Source organism: Eupeodes corollae, chromosome 2 (genome assembly GCF_945859685.1).
Source record: "Eupeodes corollae chromosome 2, idEupCoro1.1, whole genome shotgun sequence".
NCBI classification, from domain to species: domain Eukaryota; kingdom Metazoa; phylum Arthropoda; class Insecta; order Diptera; family Syrphidae; genus Eupeodes; species Eupeodes corollae.
In genome coordinates, this window is record NC_079148.1 from 137,688,064 (window position 1) to 137,712,967 (window position 24,904).

Consider the following 24,904-nt stretch of genomic DNA (forward strand, 5'->3'; position numbering starts at 1 on the left):
ACTATGCTATCTGTTAACCCTTCACGAAAGAATCAAGTGGGGCCTATGATGCCTATCTTAAGATCCAAGACGTTCAGCGCATAGAGAATATTCCTTTTTTGCACACGAAGACAAAGTGTATCCTTTCTTTTAGTTTCTCCAGAAAATTCTTGTATACGTTTGGATTGCCAGATTTCCAATAGTTTGTATTCAAAATTCCGAAGACGAAGAGAGATAGTATGACAAACATCAAAAAGTAAGTTTTTAAACTTCGATGGACGGAGGACAATAACTCAAATGAGCGAAGAGGAATCGTTCGGAAGATCATCTGCGTTAAAATTAAAGGTTCTTATAGTAAATCATTTTACTAAAACTTAATATTTTTTAAAAATTTTAATACAAAATTGAAGGAACAAAAATGTTTTACCTTAATATTTTAAAATTTAGAGTTGTATTCGAATACGAACTATTTTACACTTCTGTACATGTTTTGGATATTTAAACTTTGCTACTGCAAAGTTTGAGCCTTACTTCATCTATAAACTTATGTATTTCTGGTCGGAATACTGTTTTTATTTTAGTTTATCAATTGAAAACTAAATTATCTTTAATATTTTATAACTACTTAATCTACTGAATCTGGAACAAAGGAATGTCGATTAGAGGTGTGTATCAATAGTGTCATTAAAAGGTGCTTTCCATTAATTGTCCTCTATTAAATTGACAGAAATTACCGAAAAAAACAAAATTTCACGCCTTGTCAAGTCATTTAATAAATGCTTAAAAATCTAAAACTTCGAAACTAGTATAAAAGCATGAAATTGATAACTTCTAATATCAAACATTTCTGAAAAGTTCAAGTATAAACCAATAAAATGGGAAAAACAATTATCTTACTTTTGGTCGTTTGCATGCTGATTGGTGCATCGGTAAATATTTTTTAAAATCTGTGTTTGCATTTAAAATAGTAATACTCTTTTTCACATAGGTTTCAAATCCATTAATGGTGACTGAATCTGGTCCTAAATCTTTTGCCATGCAAGGTAACTTAACAAAAAAGGTTAAATATCATACTCGTCCATTTCTAATACCATTTCCATCAGGTTCTTCTTCATCTGGCTCATCTTCCGGTGGAGGCAGCAGCAGTGGCGGTGGAAGCAGCGGAAGTGGAAGCAGCAGCGGTGGTGGTTCGCAAACTTCATCTGGTTGAAAAGATCTAGATAAACTTGAAAATGCTTTCATTTCTTTTGAGGTTTGAAATTAAATTGCAATAAAAAAGTATTGAAATACAAAAAAAAAACATATTCATTTATTATTTCTGAGTTAGTTATAAATTCAAACACTGTATAAACTTTTGCACAAGTCCACTTATATTTGCTTCTGAGAGAAAAAATCCCTTGTGATATTGCAACAGCCAAGGAAACAAACAGTAACATTTACAGGGGCCTAATTCTGAAGTTTCCGGCGGATCGTTTTTAATTTGACCTTTCAAATTCGACTCGCGTCGTATTTTCTTATTTACGAATTCGCGGCGAAGCCAAAATAGTTCTTCCTATATTCCAGTGATTCGACACTTTTGGTTTGACTTTTTCTTCCTATATTCCATTGATTTGACAGCTTTCCACAAATGTTGATTGAATTTGTGAAATTTGCGGTGATTTTTTCAAAAATTTATTTTTTATTGTTAAATTATAAGAAAATTAAAATAAAGCTAACTCACATTTTTATATAATTACAATTAAGAAAGAATCCACAAAAAAACAGCTGTCGGATTTCAACTTGCCTACAAACATTATGACATTTCGAATTCGTCTTCGAATTCGTTAATTGTTCGAATTCAAAACAATGAAGTCGAAAGCGAAAGCAATAATTAAAAAAAAGCGAGCAAAACGACTCACCGCGAATCCCATAATCCAGCCCCAGTGTTTTTCAACAGGGACGCTAGAAAAGTAGAGCGACGCTGTTTTGACATTTCTCTTTAGTAAGGTTTGCCATTTGATTATGGAAAAATATACGGGCCAGCAACAAGTCTGAATTATTAGAATTTACTACCGAAATTCAGAGTGAGTGGCCCTCAACATTAAAAGCGCCACGTCCATTTTATGGTCATAATAATCGTCCTAGCAGATCAACAATTGGAAACATTTTAATCCACAGGCATAGTACAAAATGTTTCCGAGCCAGTGAGACGTGTCTCTCACACGTCGTTTTCAAGCTCTGGGCATCTTTGTGATGTCGTTGTGGCGAATTTTACGTAAAGGTCTTGGTCTACGTCCTTACAAGATTCAATTGACGCAAGAAGTGAAGCCGCTTGACCAACAGAAGCGTCGTATGTTCGTGATTTTGCTTGAGCAACAACTTGAAAATGATTCGAAAACATCGACAAATTATCTTCAGCGATGAGGCTCATTTCTTGCTGAATGGCTTCGTCAATAAACAATGATAACCGAATATTTGTTGCCCTAATTGGATGATATAGACTTAGAGAACATGTCGTTGCAACAGGACGGTGCCAAAAGCCAAACATTGAATGTCACAATCAATTTATTGGAAAAAAATTGGAAAAAAATTTTTGGAGAACGTGTCATCTCACAAAATGATCCAGTTGCTTGGCTGCTTTAGTCGTGCGATTTGACGCCGTAAAACTATTTCCTGTGAGGCTATGCCAAGGCTATGGTCTATTCCAACCACGCTTGATGAACTTCGTTCGAATATCGAATGTGAAATTGCAGCAGCATGGGCGATTTATGCTTGAAAACCGTCGAAAATTAGGTTAAGCGTCTGGATTGGAAGTGTTCACATGGTGGCAATAAAAAAAGTAATCAAATTCCATTCAAAATGGCATCAAACGTACTTTCACAGCAATAAATAATTTCATTGATATCCAAAACCGTTTTTGGTGTATTTAAAACTTTTGAAGCGCTCTCATTGAAAAACCTGATATTAACCTTAGATTCATGAAATATTATGGGTAGAAATCATCTTCGATAACCTCAAGGAAAGTCAGAAATAACATTTCGACTAAAAATAGAAGGATAGTTCCAACCTCTTAGTTTTATAAATAATATAATATATAATAATATAATAAAAATTATATCAGGAAATATTAATACTGTGAAGGTCTAAGAAAATTTATCCTGTTTAGACTTTTTAACAGTGTGACGAATTTATTCCAGGTTAAAGCCGTGTGGCGCGGACTTCAGAAAGTATTTTACGTCAAAAAGTCTACATTTTTATTAATGTCTATAAATATTTCACAATCTTGAAACGACGAAAGATGAAAACAAAAATCTTGCTGTGTATTTGCAGATTTAAGATGTGTTGCTGAAGGTTTAAGATGTCAAAGCATTTAAAGAAATATTCATTCAAAGTTGCTACACCTAATTTGTATGTTTTCTTATAGGTCTGGTTTTAAGTGTAAAGGCCTTTTTAAAAAATATTTAAATATTTTTTTTTTGGAATATCAGTTTCATATAGTGGTACGGTTTTTTGAAGCTTAAAAAAAGAATTCGATGTGACTTTTAGTTAAGATGTTCGTGAAACTACACTGCCATTTATTTTGACGAATTGATTAGAGGGTTAAAGTGTTCAAATAATTAAAAAAAATTTATGGAAGTTGGTATGCTGCAATCAGTGTATGCTACATGATGCATAACACAATTTGCAAATGAAAAGCAATATCTGCAAACACCGATCATAGCTTATCACGATTTGATAACAATGCTCGTGAACGTGCAAAATTTTGAAATTGACACCAATTTCTTACTTACTTACTTACTTACACAAATCTCACAAACAATCTTTTAAAATTTCCCAAAAACAATGGAAAACATTTTTTAGATATTACTTCTAGTAAAAATTTAGACCTGAAGTTTTGAATTTGTTTTGAAATAAGCTTCTGAAAAAAAATTACTCCAAAAAAAAAAACAAAATTGAAGTTTTAACAGTTTTTTGTGAAGTAATTTTTGGAGTTTAATATATTCATTTTGATTCCTTTGAACCGCGTAGCAGATTTGAATAAAATTCTTATAATCTTTTTGAACAAAGAGGAAAACCAGGAAAAAAATGATTTATATTAATTTTCTTATTGTTAAACTTTTTGTATTGTTTTTATTTTATTTCTTTTAAATAACTTTATTGATTTTAATAAAAACAGAAACTGTCAAAATTTAAAAAAATATTGAAAATCGTTAAAAAATAATATGAATGCGCTTCAAATTTAATTTACGAAAATCTGCATTATTACCGATTTTAAATTGATTCAATTCTCCAGAAATAATTCTGTTAAAAAATAAAAACAATTTTTTTTTAAACCAAAAAATCGATTCTACCAAACTTTTCTCACTACTAGAGCATAAGCAAGGATGGTATAAACGTAAGTATTATCAACCAAATTCCGTCAAGTTAATAAACACTTTGGCTTCAGGTCATCAGGAAATTGGCATGCATACTTTCAATCTTTCCAAGAAATCGCTGCAACGGAATACCCAAACCATCTTTACGGCCTTAAACTAAAATCTTCAACTTCAACTTACCGTCGACTCTTAAAAAAGCTGTTTTGACTGAAATGTTGGCTAAGTAATGCTTTAAGCCAATAATTTGAAATGACATATTTTGCATAAAAGTGCGAATGACTTTTATTTTTATGTCAAATCAAACAAGAAGAAACCTCAAACGATTTTTATTCCGTATCAAAAAAAAAACTTTGTACAAGTTTCCAAAGGTGATTTTAGACAGAATTGTGAAAGAGTTATTGGCTGTTAACAAACTTACTTATTTTCCAAGTGACATTTTAACGAGTTTTAACGAATATTTTCACGATTAAACAATTTTGAATTAAGATCTTTTGATTAAACAGCTAAACGTCGAAAGGGCAAATTTTACAAAGCTAATCCGGAACCTGACAGCCCTATTCTGCTTTTCACGTGGATCGTATATTCGATTCACTCATTCGAATCCCTTTCACACTTCCTTTGCATTCGGCTATCCATCGGGTAAACTATATTATCCCAATGTTGGATAAATTGTTTTGATTCATACAAAAGTTAAGTTTAATCAATCCACCTAAACAGAATAATTTGTGTAATTTTTAGGAATGGGCAGTACTTGACTTTTTATACCAATTGTACTCAGAGGAATAAGAGAATCCTCAAACAGAGAGCTTTGGAGAAATGTTAGAAAGTATCTTCCTTCCCCTAAAAATGTTAATATTCTTTTACTTATGAAACAAATATTCTTAATTTAGAAATAAATAAGTTTTCACTTACATTTACTCGTACGAAAATAAAGCTACAAGATCGATAAAAGTAGTAGCAAGAGGCCTTCACTCTTCATGTGTTGCCAAAGAAATTGTCGAAGACCTTATACAAAAAGGCTTTCAAGCTCTCGATGCCAATAATCTTATTAAAAATGAGATAGTAAAAGACTCCACTGGGGTATCAACGACAAAAAAGAGATCTCTACCTTTATTTATGCTCACGTTTGAAAATAAAGAAAGTCTCGATAAGATTTACAGTATTAAATCAATTATGGGCATAGTTGTCAAAATTGAACCACTGCGAAAGTCGAAAAGTGTCCCACAATGTAAGCGCTGTCAAGCCTTTGGGCATACACAAAAATACTGCAATCGCGAGTTCGCTTGTGTTAAATGTGAAGGCAGACATGCAACCAAAAACTGTCCCATGGGCAGAGAACAGAAAGCGAAATGTGTTAATTGTCAAGGCAATCATCCTGCAAGTTACAGAGGATGTCCAGTAGCAAAAAAGTTCCAAGACACAAAAAGAAAAAACAAAACTGGGAACAAGTTTAGAAACTCAACCAACACAAAACCAGTAGTTGAAAGCAAAAAAGTAACGGTCGATAACATTACTAAAAATCAACCGGGAAAAGCAATTGCACTAAGCAAAAGTGATGAAAATAAATCCTATTCCCAGATTGTAAAAAATGTGCGGAAGAATGAGGAAACTTCTATAAAAGAAATGCTGGAACTCATCCTGAAAAGGATTGACCAACAAGATTTAAACATAAAACAGCTAAGCGAAGAAGTCGCTCTTAAAAAACAATGATGGACAGAACACTCAAAATCGCAACATGGAATGCAAACGGTCTCTTACAGCATGTATCAGAACTAAACATCTTTTTAGACATAGAGCATATAGACATTTGTTTGGTGTCCGAAACCCACCTCGCTATTGAACAAAATCTTGATAATAAATTACCAAACTATACATGTTATCACGCTCCGCACCCAGCTGACAAAGCTAGGGGAGGATCAGCAATACTTATAAAAAAGTGCTTAACACACTTTGAAGAACCAAAGTTTACTAAAGAAAACATGCAAGTAACAACAATTAGTATTGGTATAAAAAAGAAAGAATTCAAAATAGCAGCTATATACTGCCCTCCGAGGCGCTCTCCAACTGAAGAAGACTATGCAGAACTCCTACATTTGTTAGGACATAACTTCCTTGTTGGTGGCGACTTCAATGCTAAACACACCCAATGGGGATCTAGGCTCATAACAACAAAAGGTAAACGGCTATACCAAGCAGGCCGAAAATACAACTGCGAATTTTATTCTTCTGGTTCGCCAACATATTGGCCATCTGATACTAACAAAATACCAGACCTTATAGACTTTTTCGTAGTTAAAGGTATTAAACGAAATCATATAAGTGTCGAAGGTAATTATGATTTATCATCAGATCATACTCCAGTAATTTTATCACTGAGCGAAACAGAAATAATAGAAAAAAGTAATCCCAAGCTCGTGAATAACAGAACAAACTGGAACGAATTCAGAGACAAACTTGAAAATTTTATAAACCTAAGATCCCCTATGCAAACAATTGAACAAATTGATCATGAAGTAGAACAATTTATTGCTGATGTGCAGCAGGCTGCAGAAGAAAGTACTCAAACTATTTCGAATGCGAGAGAAAAAGAAATAAAATATCCTATCGAAATAAAGGAGTTGATATTGGAAAAAAGAAGAGCTAGAAGAAAATGGCAATCCACGAGATTCCCAGATGATAAGGTAGTTTTTAACCGTCTTAACAACGAATTAAAAAAAAGAATCTGTGAGTTTAAAAATGATTCACTAAGTAGATTCCTGAAAAGTCTGACGACGGATGCTTCTACAGAATACTCCTTATGGAAAGCAACTAAGCGCCTAAAAAGACCTCAGACACAAAACCCGCCGATAAAATCTCAAGATGGTAAATGGATCGGAAACCCGAAACAAAAGGCTGATCTCTTTGCTGAACATCTCGCGAATGTTTTCAAGCCATTCCCAGCAAGCACAGCTACAGATCCCTTACAGTTTGTTGACAGAAACGACGAATGTGAAATACCTTTTGTCACGCTCAAAGAAGTAAGAAGCATGTGTCAACATAAGCTGTCAAACAAAAAATCACCAGGGTACGATCTTATAACTGCTCAGGTTCTGAAAGAAATGCCTCTTATAGCCTTCAAGAAACTCCAATTTATAATAAACGCATGCCTTAAACTAAGATATGTGCCACATCATTGGAAAATTGCGGAAGTCATTGTTATACCTAAACAAGGTAAGCCACCAACAGAAGTCACATCTTACAGACCAATATCGCTTATACCAATCATGGCAAAAGTTTTTGAAAAACTGCTACTTAAAAGGCTTAACAAAATAATTGAAGAAAGAAGACTAATTCCGAGCCATCAGTTTGGATTTAGAAATAAACATTCCACGATAGACCAAGTGCATCGAATTACGGATGTTGTGGAAAAGGCACTTGAAGAAAAACAAGTATGCTCGTCTGTATTCTTAGATGTTGCTCAAGCTTTTGACAAGGTTTGGCACTTGGGACTTGAGTACAAACTGCATAGGGACTTCCCCAGGCAGTACTACGAAATACTGAAATCCTACATTACGAACCGACTCTTTAGAGTACGGTACGACCAAAATTACTCGGAACTTAAGAAAATTGAAGCCGGTGTACCACAAGGAAGTGTCCTAGGACCAACCCTGTATCTGTTATATACAAGGGATATTCCAGTGGACATCAACGCTATCATGGCCACCTTTGCTGATGATACTGCAATATTGGTGCCAGATAAATCCGTTACGAAGGCTACACAAAAATTGCAAAATGCAGTCGATAAAGTTAGTGATTGGACGCACAAATGGCGTATCAAATTAAACGAAACAAAATCGACGCATATAAACTTTACAAACAAAAACATAAACAATGTTCCAATTTTTATAAACAGTACAGAAGTACCTTACTCCAATACCGCCAAATACCTTGGAATGAATTTGGATGCAAAGCTTAAATGGAAAGAACACATCAAAAAGAAAAGAGAAGAACTAAACTTGAAGTACAGAAAAATGTACTGGTTAATAGGAAAGAACTCTGACCTATCTATCCAGAACAAACTAATGTTATATAAGCAAGTATTGAAACCCGTTTGGACATATGGCATCCAACTATGGGGCTGTACAAAGAAAACAAATGCTGAACCCATCCAAAAATTCCAAAGCAAGGTCCTTCGTGGAATAATAAATGCCCCTTGGTATATAAGAAATAGCGATCTACATCGTGACCTTCAAATTGAAATGGTTACAGAAGTGGTTAAGAAACATGCTGTATCACACAATAAGCGACTGCAAAGTCATACTAACTCTGAAATGGAGACCGTATTAAATGTACGAGACAATGTTCGGAGATTAAGAAGAACCAAGCCTCATGAGCTGATGGGCTAAAAGCTACGGGAAAGTGTTATAACCTTAAACTTCCCCCAATGCGATTTTAAAAATTAAGAAATAAAAATCATTTGTCGATCTTTCATAGATTGGTCCTGATTCACCGGTGGTTTTAGTGCGGTAAGAGTCCCACACTACTCGGTACCGATTCTTACCGAGTGTCTTTTGAAGATTTCCATCGGATATAAAAAAAAAAAAAAAAAAAAAAAAACTTACATTTTGCTTACAAAAATTAACAAACCAGACATCAAATGAACAATCCGCTGAATGTGGATCTGAATTTTATAGAATGAATGCGCTCACGTGAAAAGAAGAATACCGCGCAGTATTACCGACGTTACCGACATACATAGGTTCACTTCGAATGATTAGCAGAATAATGATTAGTAAAAATTCAAGTAAAATTCTCCCCGATGAATAACAAAATAGGCCTGTGAATTAAATTCACGAGTCTTTTCGAAAAATACAATACGGTAAGTGGAATGGAGGACTAATACTGATACTAAACCTCTTTCTTAAAATGTTTTTCCTGCATTTGAAAACTGTATCTTAATCATTGTCAAAAAAAACATGGAATAATAAAAGTAGGCGGATGTTTTTTTATTAATTAATTATTTCTTAATCATTACGATCATCGAATGACTGAGACAAAACAAAAATTATATTATTGGATGCGGCAGTGTGTAAATGATTGAAAAAAGGTTTATTTAAAAATATGAAAACAATATTTTTTGTATGTCACATATCCACATGACCAATTTTGACCACTTTTAGTAATTTTTTGATTGTTTTGTAAATAAACAATCCGGCTCATAAAGTTTTCTAAAGGGCAATTAACTTCATAAATTTTGTCTCAATACATTATTAAGCTCGTTCTTAAAAATTGACATACAAAATAATCAACAACACAGACATTTCTCCTATCTAATAAATTTAATGAGTATTTTACTGAAATTTCAGAAAAATTAAAACCTGCTATTGAACCTTGCTTAAATTGGGATTTTCCATTTCTTTAAAATTGTTTTCAGATTGTTTTTGATAGAATATCATCAAGAGAAGTATTCAAAGATATTATGTCTAAAAAATAAAAATTCGTGCCCTAGTGATGTTGTATCAAGTATTTTGTTGAAAAATGTTGCTTGGTATGTTGTTGACAAACTGACCTTCGTTTTAAACAAAAGTGTTGAAATTGGCTATTTCCTTGGCCATCTTAAATGTGCAGAAGCCCAGAAGCCATGCCACTTTACAAAAAAGGAAATAGAAAATTATTTCGAATTATAAGGTTCGAATTGTTTCCTTCTTGGGAAAAGTTTGATTTCTTTTGTAATAATCAGTTTTGTTTTAGAAAAGGTTTATCAACAGAAGATGCTATCATAACTGTGTGTGTCAGCTTTATGTAAGTTTAAATAGCAGTAAATCAACAATAAGTCTGTTTATTGATATGAATAAAGCTTTCGATCTGGTGAACCACGATCTTTTGCTAACTAAACTTTATAATGCAATCTGCTGAATTCTTATTTAAAAAATAGAAAACAAAAAGTTAATAATAGCGGAATCTTAAGTGAATTGAAACTGTTACAGAACTGTCAATTATACAATATTCCTCTCAGTATTAAGTATTGAATTCGACCGAAAAAAAAATTATTTCTTCTAATTGAAAATATTAAAAAAAAGCCATAAGTTTGAGTCGCCCAGCTACCAATTCGCAGATTTTCTTCTTTTCTTTGGATTACTTTTCAAGGATTATAAAGCAACTTATTTCTCGGAGACAACACGATGTCTGAACGCGAAAATAATTTTTACAAGGCTAAATGGGCTGAACAAGCCTAACGCTATGATGAAATGGTTGAGGCCATGAAGAAAGTCGCATCCATGGATGTTGAACTTACGGTTGAAGAGAGAAACCTTCTATCAGTCGCATATAAAAATGTGATTGGAGCTCGTCGTGCCTCATGGCGAATAATCACTTCAATCGAACAGAAGGAAGAAAACAAAGGAGCCGAAGAGAAGCTTGAAATGATCAAAACTTATTGCGGTCAAGTGGAACAAGAATTGCACGATATTTGTTCCGATATTCTAAATGTATTGGAAAAACATCTCATGCCATGTGCCACATGTGGCGAGAGTAAAGTATTTTATTATAAAATGAAGTGTGATCATCATCGTTATTTGGCTGAATTCGCTACCGGATCGGATAGTAAGGATGCCGCTGAGAACTCACTGATCGCCTATAAGACTGCCAGCGATATCGCCATGAACGATCTTCCTCCAACACATCCAATTCGTTTTTTATTCATCTAGGACTCGCTTTGAAAGTATTGTGAACATTGAAGAAGATCTGGAAGTATTAATTTAGTGACTTACTTATTATATATTGATTATCCAGCGAACAAACTAAGTAATTTCTAATTCTACCAATGAGCCATTTATATGTTTTTAATGTTTTGAGAGAGTTTTTTAAACGAAGCGGAAATATTCCTAGAAGGAATTGTCAAATGTACAACCTACGTGTGAGCAATATGAGCTTAGTAAATGTACCTTTTGCTTAAAGAACACATTTTCTCATTTTTATACATAGGTATACAGCTCCAAATATTTTCAATAAATTGCCCCTATCCATAAGGGAAATTTTTCGTTTTTCATGTTTTAGTAAAAAGGTTAGACTGGTTATTCACTTTAAATTTTAATTGTATTGAATCACTAATCTAGTACTTTTTTATAACCTCCAATAAAATGAATGTAAAATAAAATAGCTATCACCCCACATCAGATACCAATCGATTTTCAATTGATATGCACCACTAACTTCTAGTTAAAGAATGAACACTATTATAAACCTTTCTTATTTATTAATTGTTATGTAGTTTAAAGTTTAAATGAATGAATAAAAATATGATACAATACAATAAATTAATATTTAAACATAGCATTTAGAACTGAAAATCATAAAACTTCACAATATTTTTAAGACTTCCATTTCATCCAAACAATAAGCTTGCATAGAAATATTTGCCCCTCGCCGGAATAATGCTGAAAATTCTCTGTTCATGTCATTAATTCCAAAATCAATTACATATAATAGTCTATACTTCATAACCACTTAATTTAAATGGAACAAAGACATGTCGATTGATGAGTATTAAAAGGGCATTAAAAAGTGCTTCCAATCAATTATCACCCATAAAATTGACAACAATTAGCCAAATAATTTACCAAAATTTCACACCTTGTCAACTCTTTTAATAAGTTCTTAAAAATCCAAAGCTTGACAACCAATATAAAAGCCCGAAATGGATAGCTTCCAATATCATAGTTTTCTAAAGTGTTCAACTATAGAAAAGTCAATACCATGGGAAAAGCAATTATCTTACTTTTGGTCGTTTGTATGCTTATTGGTGCTTCGGTATAGAAGTTTTCAAAAATCCTTTGGAGGTTAATTAAAACTATTTTTTCCTTACAGGTTTCCGAGGCATCCATGACAGCTGATGTTGATTCAAAATCTTTTGCCATGCAAGGTGACCTAGCTACCAAATAAATATATTATTTGAAATGTCTAATATTATCTCGATTAGGTTCTTCTTCATCTGGCGGTAGTGGTAGTAGCGGTGGCAGCAGCAGTGGCGGAAGCAGCGGCAGTGGTAGCAGCAGCGGTGGTGGTTCACAAACTTCATCCGGATAAAGAACTTATTACTTTATCGAAGTTTCAAATTAAATTGCATTAAAAACGTATTTCAATACAAAACTTTAGGATTATTTATTATTTTGTCGATGCTTTTACATCAAGAGACAGGAATTGAATCTAGCTTTATAGCTGTTAACTTATACCAAAGTCCTTCATTTCTAATGACAAACACAGATCCTTGGTGGTAAGGCACACAGATCAGCATCTTTGGGTAATGAACAGCAACAACAACCACAAAAAAAGGCTTCAATTATTAAAATAAACCTATTTTTGAGGCTATTTAAGAAATATTGTGGTCAGGATCAGACAAAAGCTTGATTTACGATTTCACAGTTGTATTGCATTTTTAGACGGATTTAAATCTGATATCCACAAAACAAACGCTGGTGTGCTCCAGGACTCCGTTTTGTCTCCGAGTCTCTTCCTAAATTTTATAAATGATCTTTTGTCTGAAACTTCTGATCCACTTTATTGTTTCGCTGATGACAGTACCCTCGGCTTTTCATATTCGTTTTAAGTTTCTCATCCTTGTTCTTCGGATGTGGACTACCAACGGTAGCGTATAATAAGCTCATTAAATTCTGATCTTGACGTTGTTCAATTGGGAATCCAAAATCGTATAGAATTAAATGCTTCGAAAATTCAATGTTGTCTACTGTCACAAAAGCGTAACCCTCCCGCAACGCCACTATCCATGGTTGGCACTTGATTGAAAAACTATCAGTCCTAAGTATGTGCATCACAAACCACTTATTGTGGAGTGATCACATAATTGACATCGCCAAAAATGCTGATAATTATTTAGGTTGTCTTCGACGATGCAAGAATCTCTTTACCCCTGCTGATCTTTCTATAATTTATAAAGCTTTTATTCGTCCTAAGTCGAGTATAACTCTCATATTTTGACTTGAGCCCCAATAACGTACTTGAGTCTGTTGGATAGAAATAAGAAAAGAGCTCTAAAATGATAGGAGATCGTTCTATCACAGAGACATTTGTCTCCGCAGGGTCTCATGCCTCTTTTTGTCTTATAGTTGTTTCTATGATCAATACTCTAGCTGCACTAGGCGAATGTGGAATGCTTTATCTGACTCAATATTTCCCACTCTTTACAATGTGCAGACATTCAAAACCAATGTGCATCGGTTTCTCCTTTCCAATATTATCATTTTTTCCTGATTGATAAAAGCAGTGCTGGTTGATAGACTTGATGAGGGGTTGGAGGAGAAAAGTAAATCCGAGTTTGAGAGCAGTAATAATCAAGTAGATCTGGAGCAGACGAGCGAACAGTATTCTAAGGCTGGAGAATCAATGAGTCGCATGTCGCATCGGAGTTAAAGACATCTAAAATTTGTTATCTACTTTCAGTGGCGATGACAACGTTTCATTCAAAACGTGGCTAGCAGAAGTTGAGGAACTTGCGGATCTTTTGAACTGGTCCGACATAGAGAAATATGTTTTTGCAAAAAAACAACTGCAAATGCTGACTTGAAGACAAAGCTGTGCACAGAGTTTGCGAAGCCAGTCTGTAAAGCTAAAATTTATAACAAATTACAGACCAGGAAGCTGAACAACAGTGAGCGTTTTCGTGAGTACGTCTACAAGATGCAGGAGCTGGGTCAACTTGCAAAGTTCCCTTATTTGAATGGTACTCCAGGTTCTGGCGAAAGTAAAATGTTGTTGTACAACGGTACAACTATAGCGCAGCTGAAGGAGTAGTATGAGGTATATGAGAGGGTTTGCAAAGCTGGTAATTCAAGTGATGTTGGTAATTTTGGTGGCAACAACATCAGCAGCAGAAACGTGGGAGCCAAAAAATTTCGAAGCAGTGGTGGAGCAAATAAAAAGAATCCCAATCGTCGTCCGTATCGTTGTTTTAATTGTGGGTCAACGGAGCACCAACAAAAAGATTTTAAATCTGAAACAAAATGTTTTTCATGCAACGGAGCTGGACACATGGCACCCAAATCAACCAAAAGCTGCCAATACAATCTCAATATTAAATTCTAAAAACGTGATTATTAATAATTTGTCATTTCAGGCGTTAAAAGGCACTGATGCTCAAGTATCACTGATGCGAGAAGATGCTTTTCGTAAGCTAAAGATGACCTGTTTTTCCGCAACACATATAGGTCTTCTTGGATTGGCATCGGCAAAAGTCAGAACTATTGGTAATTATTGATGAAGTTAGCATGGAGTGGTCGATATTATTAGTGCCAACAGCTGCAATAAATTTTGAGGTTATAATAGGCAGTGACATCATTTCCAAATCCAGGGTTATTTTTGACAAAAATGGTGCTATTTTTTACAAGCAGGATGAACTTAATTTCGTTATGCAAATCGATGTTAATGAGAATACCGAAGTTGATGCCCCTATTAAATATGCAGCTGATGAAACACCTGTTTATTTCCAACCCCGGAGCCTTCCGATTAAAAGAGTGGTTAAGCAGCAAGTTGAAAAATGGCTTGAAGACGGAATTATTAGGCCATCGTCTTCAAGTTTTAGCAGCCCAGTGGTTATTGTAAGCAAAAAAGACGGCTGCCCAAGAGTTTGTATTGATTATCGCCAATTAAATTCAAAAACTATTAAAGTTAGATTTCCTCATCCTATAGCTGAAAACACAATTGATAATTTACAGGGAGCAAAGGTCTACACAACACTGGACCTGAAAAATGAGTATTTTCACGTTCCAGTTGCAGAAACCGGCAATTCATCACATCTATAAAAGAGGTACTGAAGTAAGGAGAGAATGAAAATTTCCCTATGAAGGGTGATTTTTATTAAATTTGTAAATGGATTTGAACTATTAGTGGTTCCAAGAAGCATGGAAAAAGAGGAAATCAAACTCAAACACGAAGAAGGAGATCTTGGACTACAAAAGACGTTAAATTCCATTATGCAAGAACTTTATATTCCTTAAGTTAAAGAAAAAATCCAAACCTGATGCAAACAGGAAGGATAAATTGAGCAACTTGATAAAGGTGATCTACCACTTGACACGTTGCATCTAGACCACATAGGCCCCATTGGCGTGACACAAAAACAATACAAATATATCATAACTGCTGTGGATGATTTTTTTAAATATACTTGGATATATCCGACCAAAACTTTAAATGCTGAAGAAGTTGAACGACGTCTCCAGGGACAGCAGCAGCTATTTGCAAAACCTCGCCGAATCATTACTGATCGTGGTGGTGCTTTTATCAAAGAAACATTTCGTAAGCTTTGTGAAGAAGAAAATATTAAGCATGTTCTTATCACCACATGAATGCCAAGGAGTAACGGACAAGCCGAGATAACAAACCGAGTTATTATCGATGTTTTGAAAAGACTTTCAGCTGAATCACCGGAGAAATGGTCCAAATTTGTTCCCAAGGTCCAGATGTCAATCAACAGCACAATGCAGAGGTCCTTGCAGCGGACTCCATTCGAGGTATTGTTTAGAAGACATGGAGCTGAATGACATGATAAAGTAGGAACTTTTACGAAATTTGGACGAAGAAGTTGTTAGCAAAGGAAGAAACAATCGATACTTACTTACTTACTTACTTAATGTGGCGCTACATTCCTGTGTGAACTAGGGCCTCACCCAAAAAACTTCTAAATCTAGCTCGGTCCCTAGTAAGATGTCTCCAGTTTTGCGCTTCAAGTTGGGTGAGGTCACTTTCCACTTGTGCGCGCCACCTGATCCGCGGTCTTCCTCTACTGCGCTGTCCTGTGGGTGCGGATTCGAAGACTTTCCGGGCCGGAGCATTGGTTTCCATGCGCTCAACGTGACCAAGCCATCTTAATCGTTGGACTTTTACCCTTCTGGCTAAGTCTACGTTGCTGTACAGCCCGTACCACTCGTCGTTCCATCTTCTCCTCCACTCCCCTTCGATACATACGGGACCGTAGATCACACGAAGAACTTTTCTCTCGAAGCGACTCAAGGTGCTTTCATCCGCTTTTGTCATAGTCCATGCTTCTCACCGTATAGCAGGTGGGGATGATAAGGGTCATATATAGCAACACTTTGGTCCCTCGAGAGAGGACTTTACCACTCAATTGCTTTCTTAGTCCAAAGAAACAGCGGTTAGCAAGAGTTATTATGAGTTTGATCTCAGCACTGGTGTTCTTTTACAGCGGAGCACGATGGGCGTTTACAGCGGAGCCTAGGTAGACGAAGTCCTTGACTACCTCAAAGTTACATCTGTCGATGGTGACGTTTTGACCAAGACGTCGGTGTTGTATGTCTTTTCTTGACATCACGCTGAGTTCTTCCGATTATGTCAATGTCATCAGCATATGCCAGTAATTGGACAGACTTTTGAAAGAAAGTGCCTCTAGTGTTGACGTGTGAGCTCTGCACTATTCTTTTAAGCACGATGTTAAAAAAACACATGACAGTGCATCGCCTTGTCTGAAACCTTTTTTGACATCGAAAGGTTCTGTTAAGTTGTTTCCAACCTTTATGGAGCAGCGTGAATTCTCCATGGTCATCCTGCACAAACGGCTCATCCGTTTGGCAGGGATGCCAAAACTAGACATGGCTCTATACAGCTCGTCCCTGTAGATGCTGTCATATGCTGCCTTAAAATCGATGAAAAGATGGTGGGTGTCGATTTGGTGTTCTTGAGTTTTTTCCAGGATCTGCCGTAATGTGAATATTTGATCGACTGTGGACTTTCCTGGTCTAAAACCACACTGATAAGGACCTATCAGGTTGTTGACGATGGGCTTTAGACGTTCACATATTACGGCAGAGAAGATTTTATAGGCGATGTTAAGTAGACTTATTCCTCTATAGTTGGTGAAGTTTAGAGGGTCTCCTTTTTTCTTCCATATCCTCAGCATTGACTGCGGTTCCACTATGATGTTTCTACTTTCGTCTTTGCAGCCTTCGGTTTTAGGTTTATGTACCTGTGAATTTCGTTTCACCTGTTCATAAAACTTTCGAACCTCATTCCTGCTTTCATACCTCTCAACATCTTCGACCGCACGCTTCTCATGCCCTCTCTCTTTCCTTCTGAGAAGTCGGCGTTCCTCTCGCCTCTTCTGCTCATAGAGCTCACGAGCAGCTCTCGTCCTTTTATGCAGCGCCTTTGCGTGCCTGTTGTTTGGCTGCATTTGCCTGCCGACATTCCTCATCAAACCAGGGGTTCCTTGTTGGTGGCTGTTTGAAACCCAGCACATCAGAGGCGGCTTCTCTGATTGCATCTTGGCAATGTTGCCACTGGTTTTCGATACATTGTGTTGGTGGCAGAGATTTTCGAGAGAGGTTACTTGTAACTCGGCCGGAAAAGGATTTGGCGATCTCTGGCGATTGTAGAATTTCAACGTTGTATCTTCTCCCAGTACCTCCCTGTCTTGCCTTGGGTCTGGAAATCCGAAGTGCTACCTTGGCTACAACGAGGTAGTGGTCCGAGTCGATGTTAGCTCCTCGGAAAGTTCGTACATCCATAATGCTGGAAGCGTGTCTGGCGTCGATCGCAAAATGGTCAATCTGGTTGACGGTAGATTGATCTGGAGAAGTCCAAGTTCCTTTGTGGATGTTGAGGTGTGAAAACGCGTACTGGCTACCATGATGTTTCGCCCCGCAGCAAAATCTATAAGCCTGAATAAATTGTCGGAAGTGTTGTCGTGCAGGCTGTTCTTCCCGATTATTCCAACAAAGATGTCTTCCCTTCCTAGCTTGGCATTAAAATCGCCCAGGACTATTTTAATATCGTAGCTAGGGCACTGCTCATATGTTTTGTCTAAGAGCTCGAAGAACATATCTTTGGTGTTGTAGTCTTTCTCTTCTGTGGGGGCGTGCGCGCATATCAGGCTAATGTTGCCGAATTTATCCTTGATGCGTATGGTCATGAGGCGTTCATTGATGCACCTATAGCTCAAGACTTCTTGCCTTAGTCTGGCTCCGATGACGAATCCGCATCCAAATAAGCGCTGTTGGTTTTCGTGGTAGCAGTCACCATAGTAGATATCGCAGTTTTTCATCCTCTTTTTGCCCGTCCCATCGTATTTCCTGGATGGCGGTGATATCTCCTTTATATCGTTCTAGGGCCTCCGCTAATTCTTCGGGCGCACGTGGTCTGTTAAGGGACCTAACATTCCACGTGCATATCCACGTTGTCAACAGTACATCCGTCCGTATCCGTGGCTTGTTGGCGCTTCGCAACTATGAAAGCTTTTACGTGGCCAGGAAGTCACCCCAACGCACAACCTCCAACCTAGAGGGCCAGATCATAAGTATAATTCCAAGGATGGGGAGCCGGATAAAACCGCTCCTTATAGGCCTGGGCTCCGAATCAGCCGAAGAAGCCGTATAAGGTGTTCACTAAGTAGTTCAACCTTACTGGAACTGTAGACGCCACCGTTGATTTCATCTCGGGAATTCCTCCGCTGCCGTCTGGATAAGGAGAGGTGCCTTAGTGGAAACACCTCTCCCCACCTCTCTCGTTTGCTACCTCCAACAACTTCCCACTGTGGTTAGAACCCAATCTCCAATTGAGGTACTAGGCATCCGATGTTCACCCAGGGAGGTGAGAGTAGGAGTTGATAGACAGAGGTTTGTTTTGAGAAAAACCTGTGGACACTTGTGTCCTCTTGAATGCACATGTCTACCATTTGAACATCAGGAACAATCGATACACAGTTCAAAAATGCTCGCAATCTTCTGAGGGTCCAAACAAAACAACAACAGGCAGTGAATTCATGAAACAATGGAGAAGAGAAGTTGATGGTTCAATAAGTGATTCGCCCGAGTCGGACGAACTACAGGATGCCCGGATGTAGGATATCATCATCGACTCACTGCATCAACTCAACATATAATCGACTGATGACGAACATCATCATTATCATCTTAATCATTTAATCATTTCTTCGTAGATAAGTAAACGCAGCTTATAATCTTAATCCCACAAGAATATTCTTATATAGCTGAAGTAATATGGCCTCTTGATCCATAAAAACGAATTTTTTTTATGGGTAACTGTGGCGTATGTGGAATATTTTGTTGATAAATTTAAAAGAATTTATTTCTTTGTTTCATGAAACTTAAATAATACTTCTATTTCTTACTTGTACACAATTTATTCATAAAATTCAATTTAAATTTTTGTTTATATTGTTTATAGTTATTGCAAGAAATTATTTTAAACCGTCAAATTGTGAAAGTTTAGATACACTTCATTGGCAATCAGTCGTCATTTCATTTAACCGGATCGGATCGTCTCTACTTTTTTTGAATTAGTTCTACGCGAACCAAAAACAAAATCCTCAAGCATTAATTTTCCGCCTACACAAACTACTTATTCGTTCAATTACCTCCCGTACACGCGTTCATTTATTGAAGAAAAAAAAAACTTAAAATCTCTATACGCAAAACCACTTTATTATTATGTTGCTTATTTATTGTTTATTTTAGCTGCTGCTGTTGTTGTTGTTTTTGTATCATGTTTGAATGGCGGTTCCAAATAAGCTTTCAGCCTTCGAGCTCAAATTGTCATTTGAAATGAAGAAAATTAGTGCGTTTCACGTACCTACGTTACGTACATAAATAACTGCCGGTATGTTCAAAATGTCTATACGCGCGGGCTGAAAATAATTCTTGTTTTTTTAATATTATTAAAATAAATTAAAACAACAAGACACCGACCGGGGACGACGACGACGATTTGGGGTGTACAATGTACAAAAGAATCAATCAGCACAGAATATCCGCCCACACATTAAAGTCATCAAAAAATGAGCCAAAGTGTCAATCATGATGAAATTTAAATTTAACTATTTTTTTTTATCCATTACCAATTAGCATTGTGGTGGGTTTTTATTTAATATTTATGGGTAAACTTATTTAAAAAGCTTATTTCCTTTACCTACATGTTAACATTATAGAGGTTTCATAAACTTCATTAAAATGAATAAAAATGTTTTTTCAACATGCGGGATTTTATTTGGCAAGAAAATGAGGGTTTGAATTTTTGTTATTTTTGTACCTTAAATTTATTTGTCTTGTTTATTGCGTAATAAAGTTAAGCATAATATTTTGATAAATGTTTGTTTGCAGTTTCAGGGAGGGGTGGTCCAATTTGAATGTCTTAATTTTCAGGTCAGTTAAGGTGAAATTCACGCCATCATCATCATTTTATTGATATTTATTAGATTTTAACTTGATATCATTTGAATATTAAATCAAACATTTTTCAAGAACACTTAATTTTCATAAAGCAATGTCTTCTTCTATTTGTGAAATACATATTTAAATACGAAAAATATCAAAGTCAAGTTCAAGTCTTTTAGTTATTTTATGACTTTGAATGATGAAATAGTGTTTTGTTTTTTGGAAATAGTTAAGTTAATTTAAATGTGATGTACCTACTTATGCATCGATACTTTTACAAAATTCCTTAGACAGACTCATACTTTGGGCTGATCGGTGTGGACCGATTTAGTCTTATTTTTGAGGAGATACCAAATTCCATTTTAGACGAGTCAATCTAACTCAAAAAACAGCCTTACCTAGAACTAATTGCAATACAATTTGTGTGAATAAGGTCTTATTGTAAATTTTCCGTAGAACACGATGCCGAAAAGTCTACCGCTGTACACGGCGCGGATTTCCAAATATGGCGTTTTTTTCAAAATGGCGTCCCATTATTCTACTTTATAGTGTATACCTCCTAACGTGCCCATATGGGGTTTCATTTTATATATTTTTAAGTACGGGGAATTCAAAAATTACACCAAAAATTTGTTCCGATGAAAATTTTTCAAAAATACACTGAACGAAATTATTTTTTTTTTATTTTGATTGGTTTTATATTTTTTTTTGTATTTTTATATATTTTTTTTATTTAATATTTGGAAATGGTAAAAATCCTGAAACTATTTTTAAAAGCTGAACGAACAGGTAATTGGAACTTACATCTGGCAATGGTTAGGGAGATGCTAAATTTTTTTGCAGCATGTGGCCATAATTCATATGCAAGTTCTGCTCGACTGTACTATGAGAGAATGGTTGAGCTTGAACTTGAAGCTCCCAATGTTCACACGGCATTTATGAATGGTCTTCATGTTGTCCGAAGGAGTAATAGGTTTTGGGGTTTCCACTGATCTAATAATCGAACAAGTTCTAATGAAAAACATAAAAGGATTTGGCGGAATGACACATGGGAAAGGCATGACAGAACAGCAGCAACTTGTTTGGGCTATGTCGCGTCCCATTTGCGCCCATTTGAATGAATGCATGCAGGAGTTTACTTCAGTGAAACATTCAACGAATAAGCAATATAAAACAGTGACAAGTTCAAGAATTGCACGCGATAAAGACGATACCCAAAAAGTTCTGGCTTATGTAGAACAACTCAACGTTTTTGAAAAAGACATAAATCTACGTAAAATTGTCACGGGAGTTAATTATAGCAATGATTTTAATCCTGAACGTGCCAAAGAAATCGGAAAACTAATACTTGATGAAATGACAGACAAAAGAGCCTCCGAGTTCACTTTCAGAAAAAGCAAACAAGTGAAGCCAATAAAATCAGGTCAATCTGTACAATTAAAAGACGAAACATTTGTGATTGAGCCTGAACTTTTGTTTCAGCGCCTGTTGCTTTGTGCACAAACTAATGGCGTGAACTTACAGTAGGTGTTTTGTTATGAGCTTTGCTCATACCCAGCTAGGTTTTTTGATAAGCACGGCCTTATGAGGGAATCCGGGAAGTCACAGCTTGCTAATTATATCAACGAGCAGGTATTAGAAGTTTCTAGCATTCCCAGAGATATAAATTATATCATTGATGGTGGTTGGCTACTACATCGCCTTCCTTGGAGTCAGAATCAGACCTTTCATGAAATTCTTTGTGCTCATGAGAGATATGTGCTAGCAAAGTATGGCAAGGCAATAATAGTATTTGATGGATATGGTGATACATTCTCCACAAAATCAGAGGCCCACCTAAAAAGACACCGAGGTATTGTAGGACCTAAAGTAAATTTCTCAGCTTCTACCCGTATTGCCATCCGGAAGGAAATATTTTTGAGTAATTATGAAAACAAAGAAACCTTCATTGTTCTGTTATCGGAAAAGTTACAAGAAGCTGGATGTAAAACAAAACAATCTCATAGTGACGCAGACATCATGATCGTTATGGAGGCTATAGAGTCGTCCAAAAATCATTCTACAGCCATTGTTGGTGAGGACAATGATCTTCTTATACTACTCCTTCATCATTTTCAAAAAAACTTTTATGATATTTTCCTTTGCCCAGATCCTAAGAAATCTTCTAAAAGCATTACTTTATATGATAAAAAAAATAATACTTTAGGCGATGAAGTCTGTTCTAACATCTTTTTTGCTCATCCTGTATAAGGATGTGATACTACCTCTAAACCATTTGGAATAGGCAAAAGAAAAAATCAAGCAGTTTCAAAGAAAGTGCTGCAGTATTCCAAACATCACAGAAATCAATAGAAGAAATTGAAATTGCTGGTCTTAATGCCATTATAACGTTGTTTGGAGGAAAAACAGGGCACAACACACTACATGATATGAGGCTTCGTACTTTAACTTCCAAGGCAACAAAATCAACAATACATGTTAAACCGCGGAAGTCTTGCCTCCAACAGAGGATGCCTGCAAATTTCATTCATTCAGAGTTTATCACCAAGTGCAGCAGTGGATGGGTATTCATCTGGATCCACTGCAGTGGGGATTTCAATGGAAGGATGGAAGATTGTCTCCCATTAAAATGAGACAAGCACGCGCACCAGATTACCTTTTAAAATGTGTGAAATGTGGCTGCATCAAAACTAAATGTGCAACTCTGCAGTGTAAATGCAGAAGACAGGGAATGATTTGCATTAAAAAAAATATATAAAAAAATAATTTTGTTCAGTGTATTTTTGAAAAATTTTGATCGGAACAAATTTTTGGTGTAATTTTTGAATTCTCCGTACTTAAAAACATATAAAGTGATACCCCATATGGGAATGTAAGGAGAAATACACTATAAAGTAGAATAATGGGACGACATTTTGAAAAAAAAACGCCATATTTCGAAATCCGCGCCGTCTACAGAGGTAGACTTTTCAGCATCGTGTACTACGGAAAAATTACAATAAGACCTCATTCACACAAATTGTATTGCAATTAGTTCTAGGTTCATCCTTAATTTGACTCGTCTATTTGTCAACCCTCAAAATATTAAAGGAATCCAATTAAAATTCTCGGACGAGGCTAAATGTTTTAGATAAAAAACTAAACACAATGTACATGAAAGAGCCAAAAAAGCTACTGTAACTATCTTTTTTTGCAAAACAGCTAAATGGGGCTTACAACCAGTGATGGTACACGTAGGGAAAAATCCCTACACGTAGGGATTTTTATCTTGAAAAAGACATCGTAGGGGAAAAAGGACAGATTTTTGATATATAATAATTTTCTATGAAAGCGTAGGGATTTTTACAATTTTACTATAAACCATTTTTTTTTCTTTTTCAATCTTAACAAAATATTTGTTCTTCTAAAATATATTTCCAAAATATTTTTCCAAAATATTTTTCCTTCTAAACATCATACCACACACCTTTATTTTTAATGAAGTATAACTAATGTGCTTCCACCTTTATGTTTCTGGTCGCTTGTGTCAAATTCGCTGTCAATAAGTTTCGATAGTATAAATGTCTCTTTCTATCGGGAGCTTATACATAAAAGAAACTGTGAGACAAAAAATCAAAACAAAGCAAGCAAGGAAATACGGTTATTTGTGTGATTTGTAGGATGGTGATAATTTTGGGTAAATTGAAATGAGTTCCTTGTAAGTTTTGAATTAATTGTAAAATGAGTTCTTCAGAAGAGTCAGTTACATCTGGTGGCAGCAGAAAGTCTCACAAGAACGCTAAAAAGTCAAAAAAAAAGCAGCACAGAAAACTACAGAAAACAAAGATTCAACGATGCTTGGTTGGAGCTAAGATTGCTTCATGGGCTGGTTATCCGAAACGGATGATGTTTTTAAATGGAAATGTGAATGTGTCAGAAATTAAGAAACACGCTATAACCAAATTGCATCAACGACATGTTACCTCAATTAAAAACTCCAGAAATGTGAATTCATTCTTCAAGCCAAAAACAAACTGTCCAGAGTGTTGGCCGAGAGACAAGCAACTTCGAAATAAAATTAAGTTTGTTTTTCGCCGAGCATATTGAGCATTCGATTCCATTTCTTAAGAACATAGTTCCAGATTCGAAAATAATTAAAAATTCCAAGCGAAAGTTTCCTTTATTTGAATCAATTTTTCGACATTTTTCGATTTTACAACCCAGAGTCACGCATTGGCTAAACACATCGGTAATTATACCGATTTTAATTAACGGTGTGGCAGTATGGTGGACTGCTTTGGAGAAAGCTATAAACCGCGACAAATTAAATAAAGTACAACGTTCAGCTTGCCTATGTATAAGCGGATCGCTTGGCACGACACCTTACTATACCTAACAACTCTTGATATATTT

General features: G+C 35.7%; 1 protein-coding gene and 2 long non-coding RNA genes across 3 annotated transcripts; all 3 read left to right on the top strand.

Annotated features, from left to right (window-relative positions):
* Positions 1–384: 384 nt before the first annotated feature.
* Positions 385–1,279, top strand: LOC129948444 (uncharacterized). The gene is made up of 3 exons (XR_008781875.1): positions 385–908; positions 968–1,022; positions 1,083–1,279. It is a non-coding gene; the product is annotated as an uncharacterized LOC129948444 (long non-coding RNA).
* A 9,141-nt stretch (positions 1,280–10,420) lies between these two features.
* Positions 10,421–11,020, top strand: LOC129945256 (14-3-3 protein epsilon-like). The gene has a single exon (XM_056054915.1). The coding sequence runs from the start codon at positions 10,562–10,564 to the stop codon at positions 11,018–11,020; it is 459 nt and encodes a 152-aa protein (XP_055910890.1). The 5' UTR covers positions 10,421–10,561.
* Positions 11,021–12,057: 1,037 nt separating this feature from the next.
* Positions 12,058–12,413, top strand: LOC129946575 (uncharacterized). The gene is made up of 3 exons (XR_008781624.1): positions 12,058–12,122; positions 12,180–12,234; positions 12,292–12,413. It is a non-coding gene; the product is annotated as an uncharacterized LOC129946575 (long non-coding RNA).
* Positions 12,414–24,904: the final 12,491 nt, after the last annotated feature.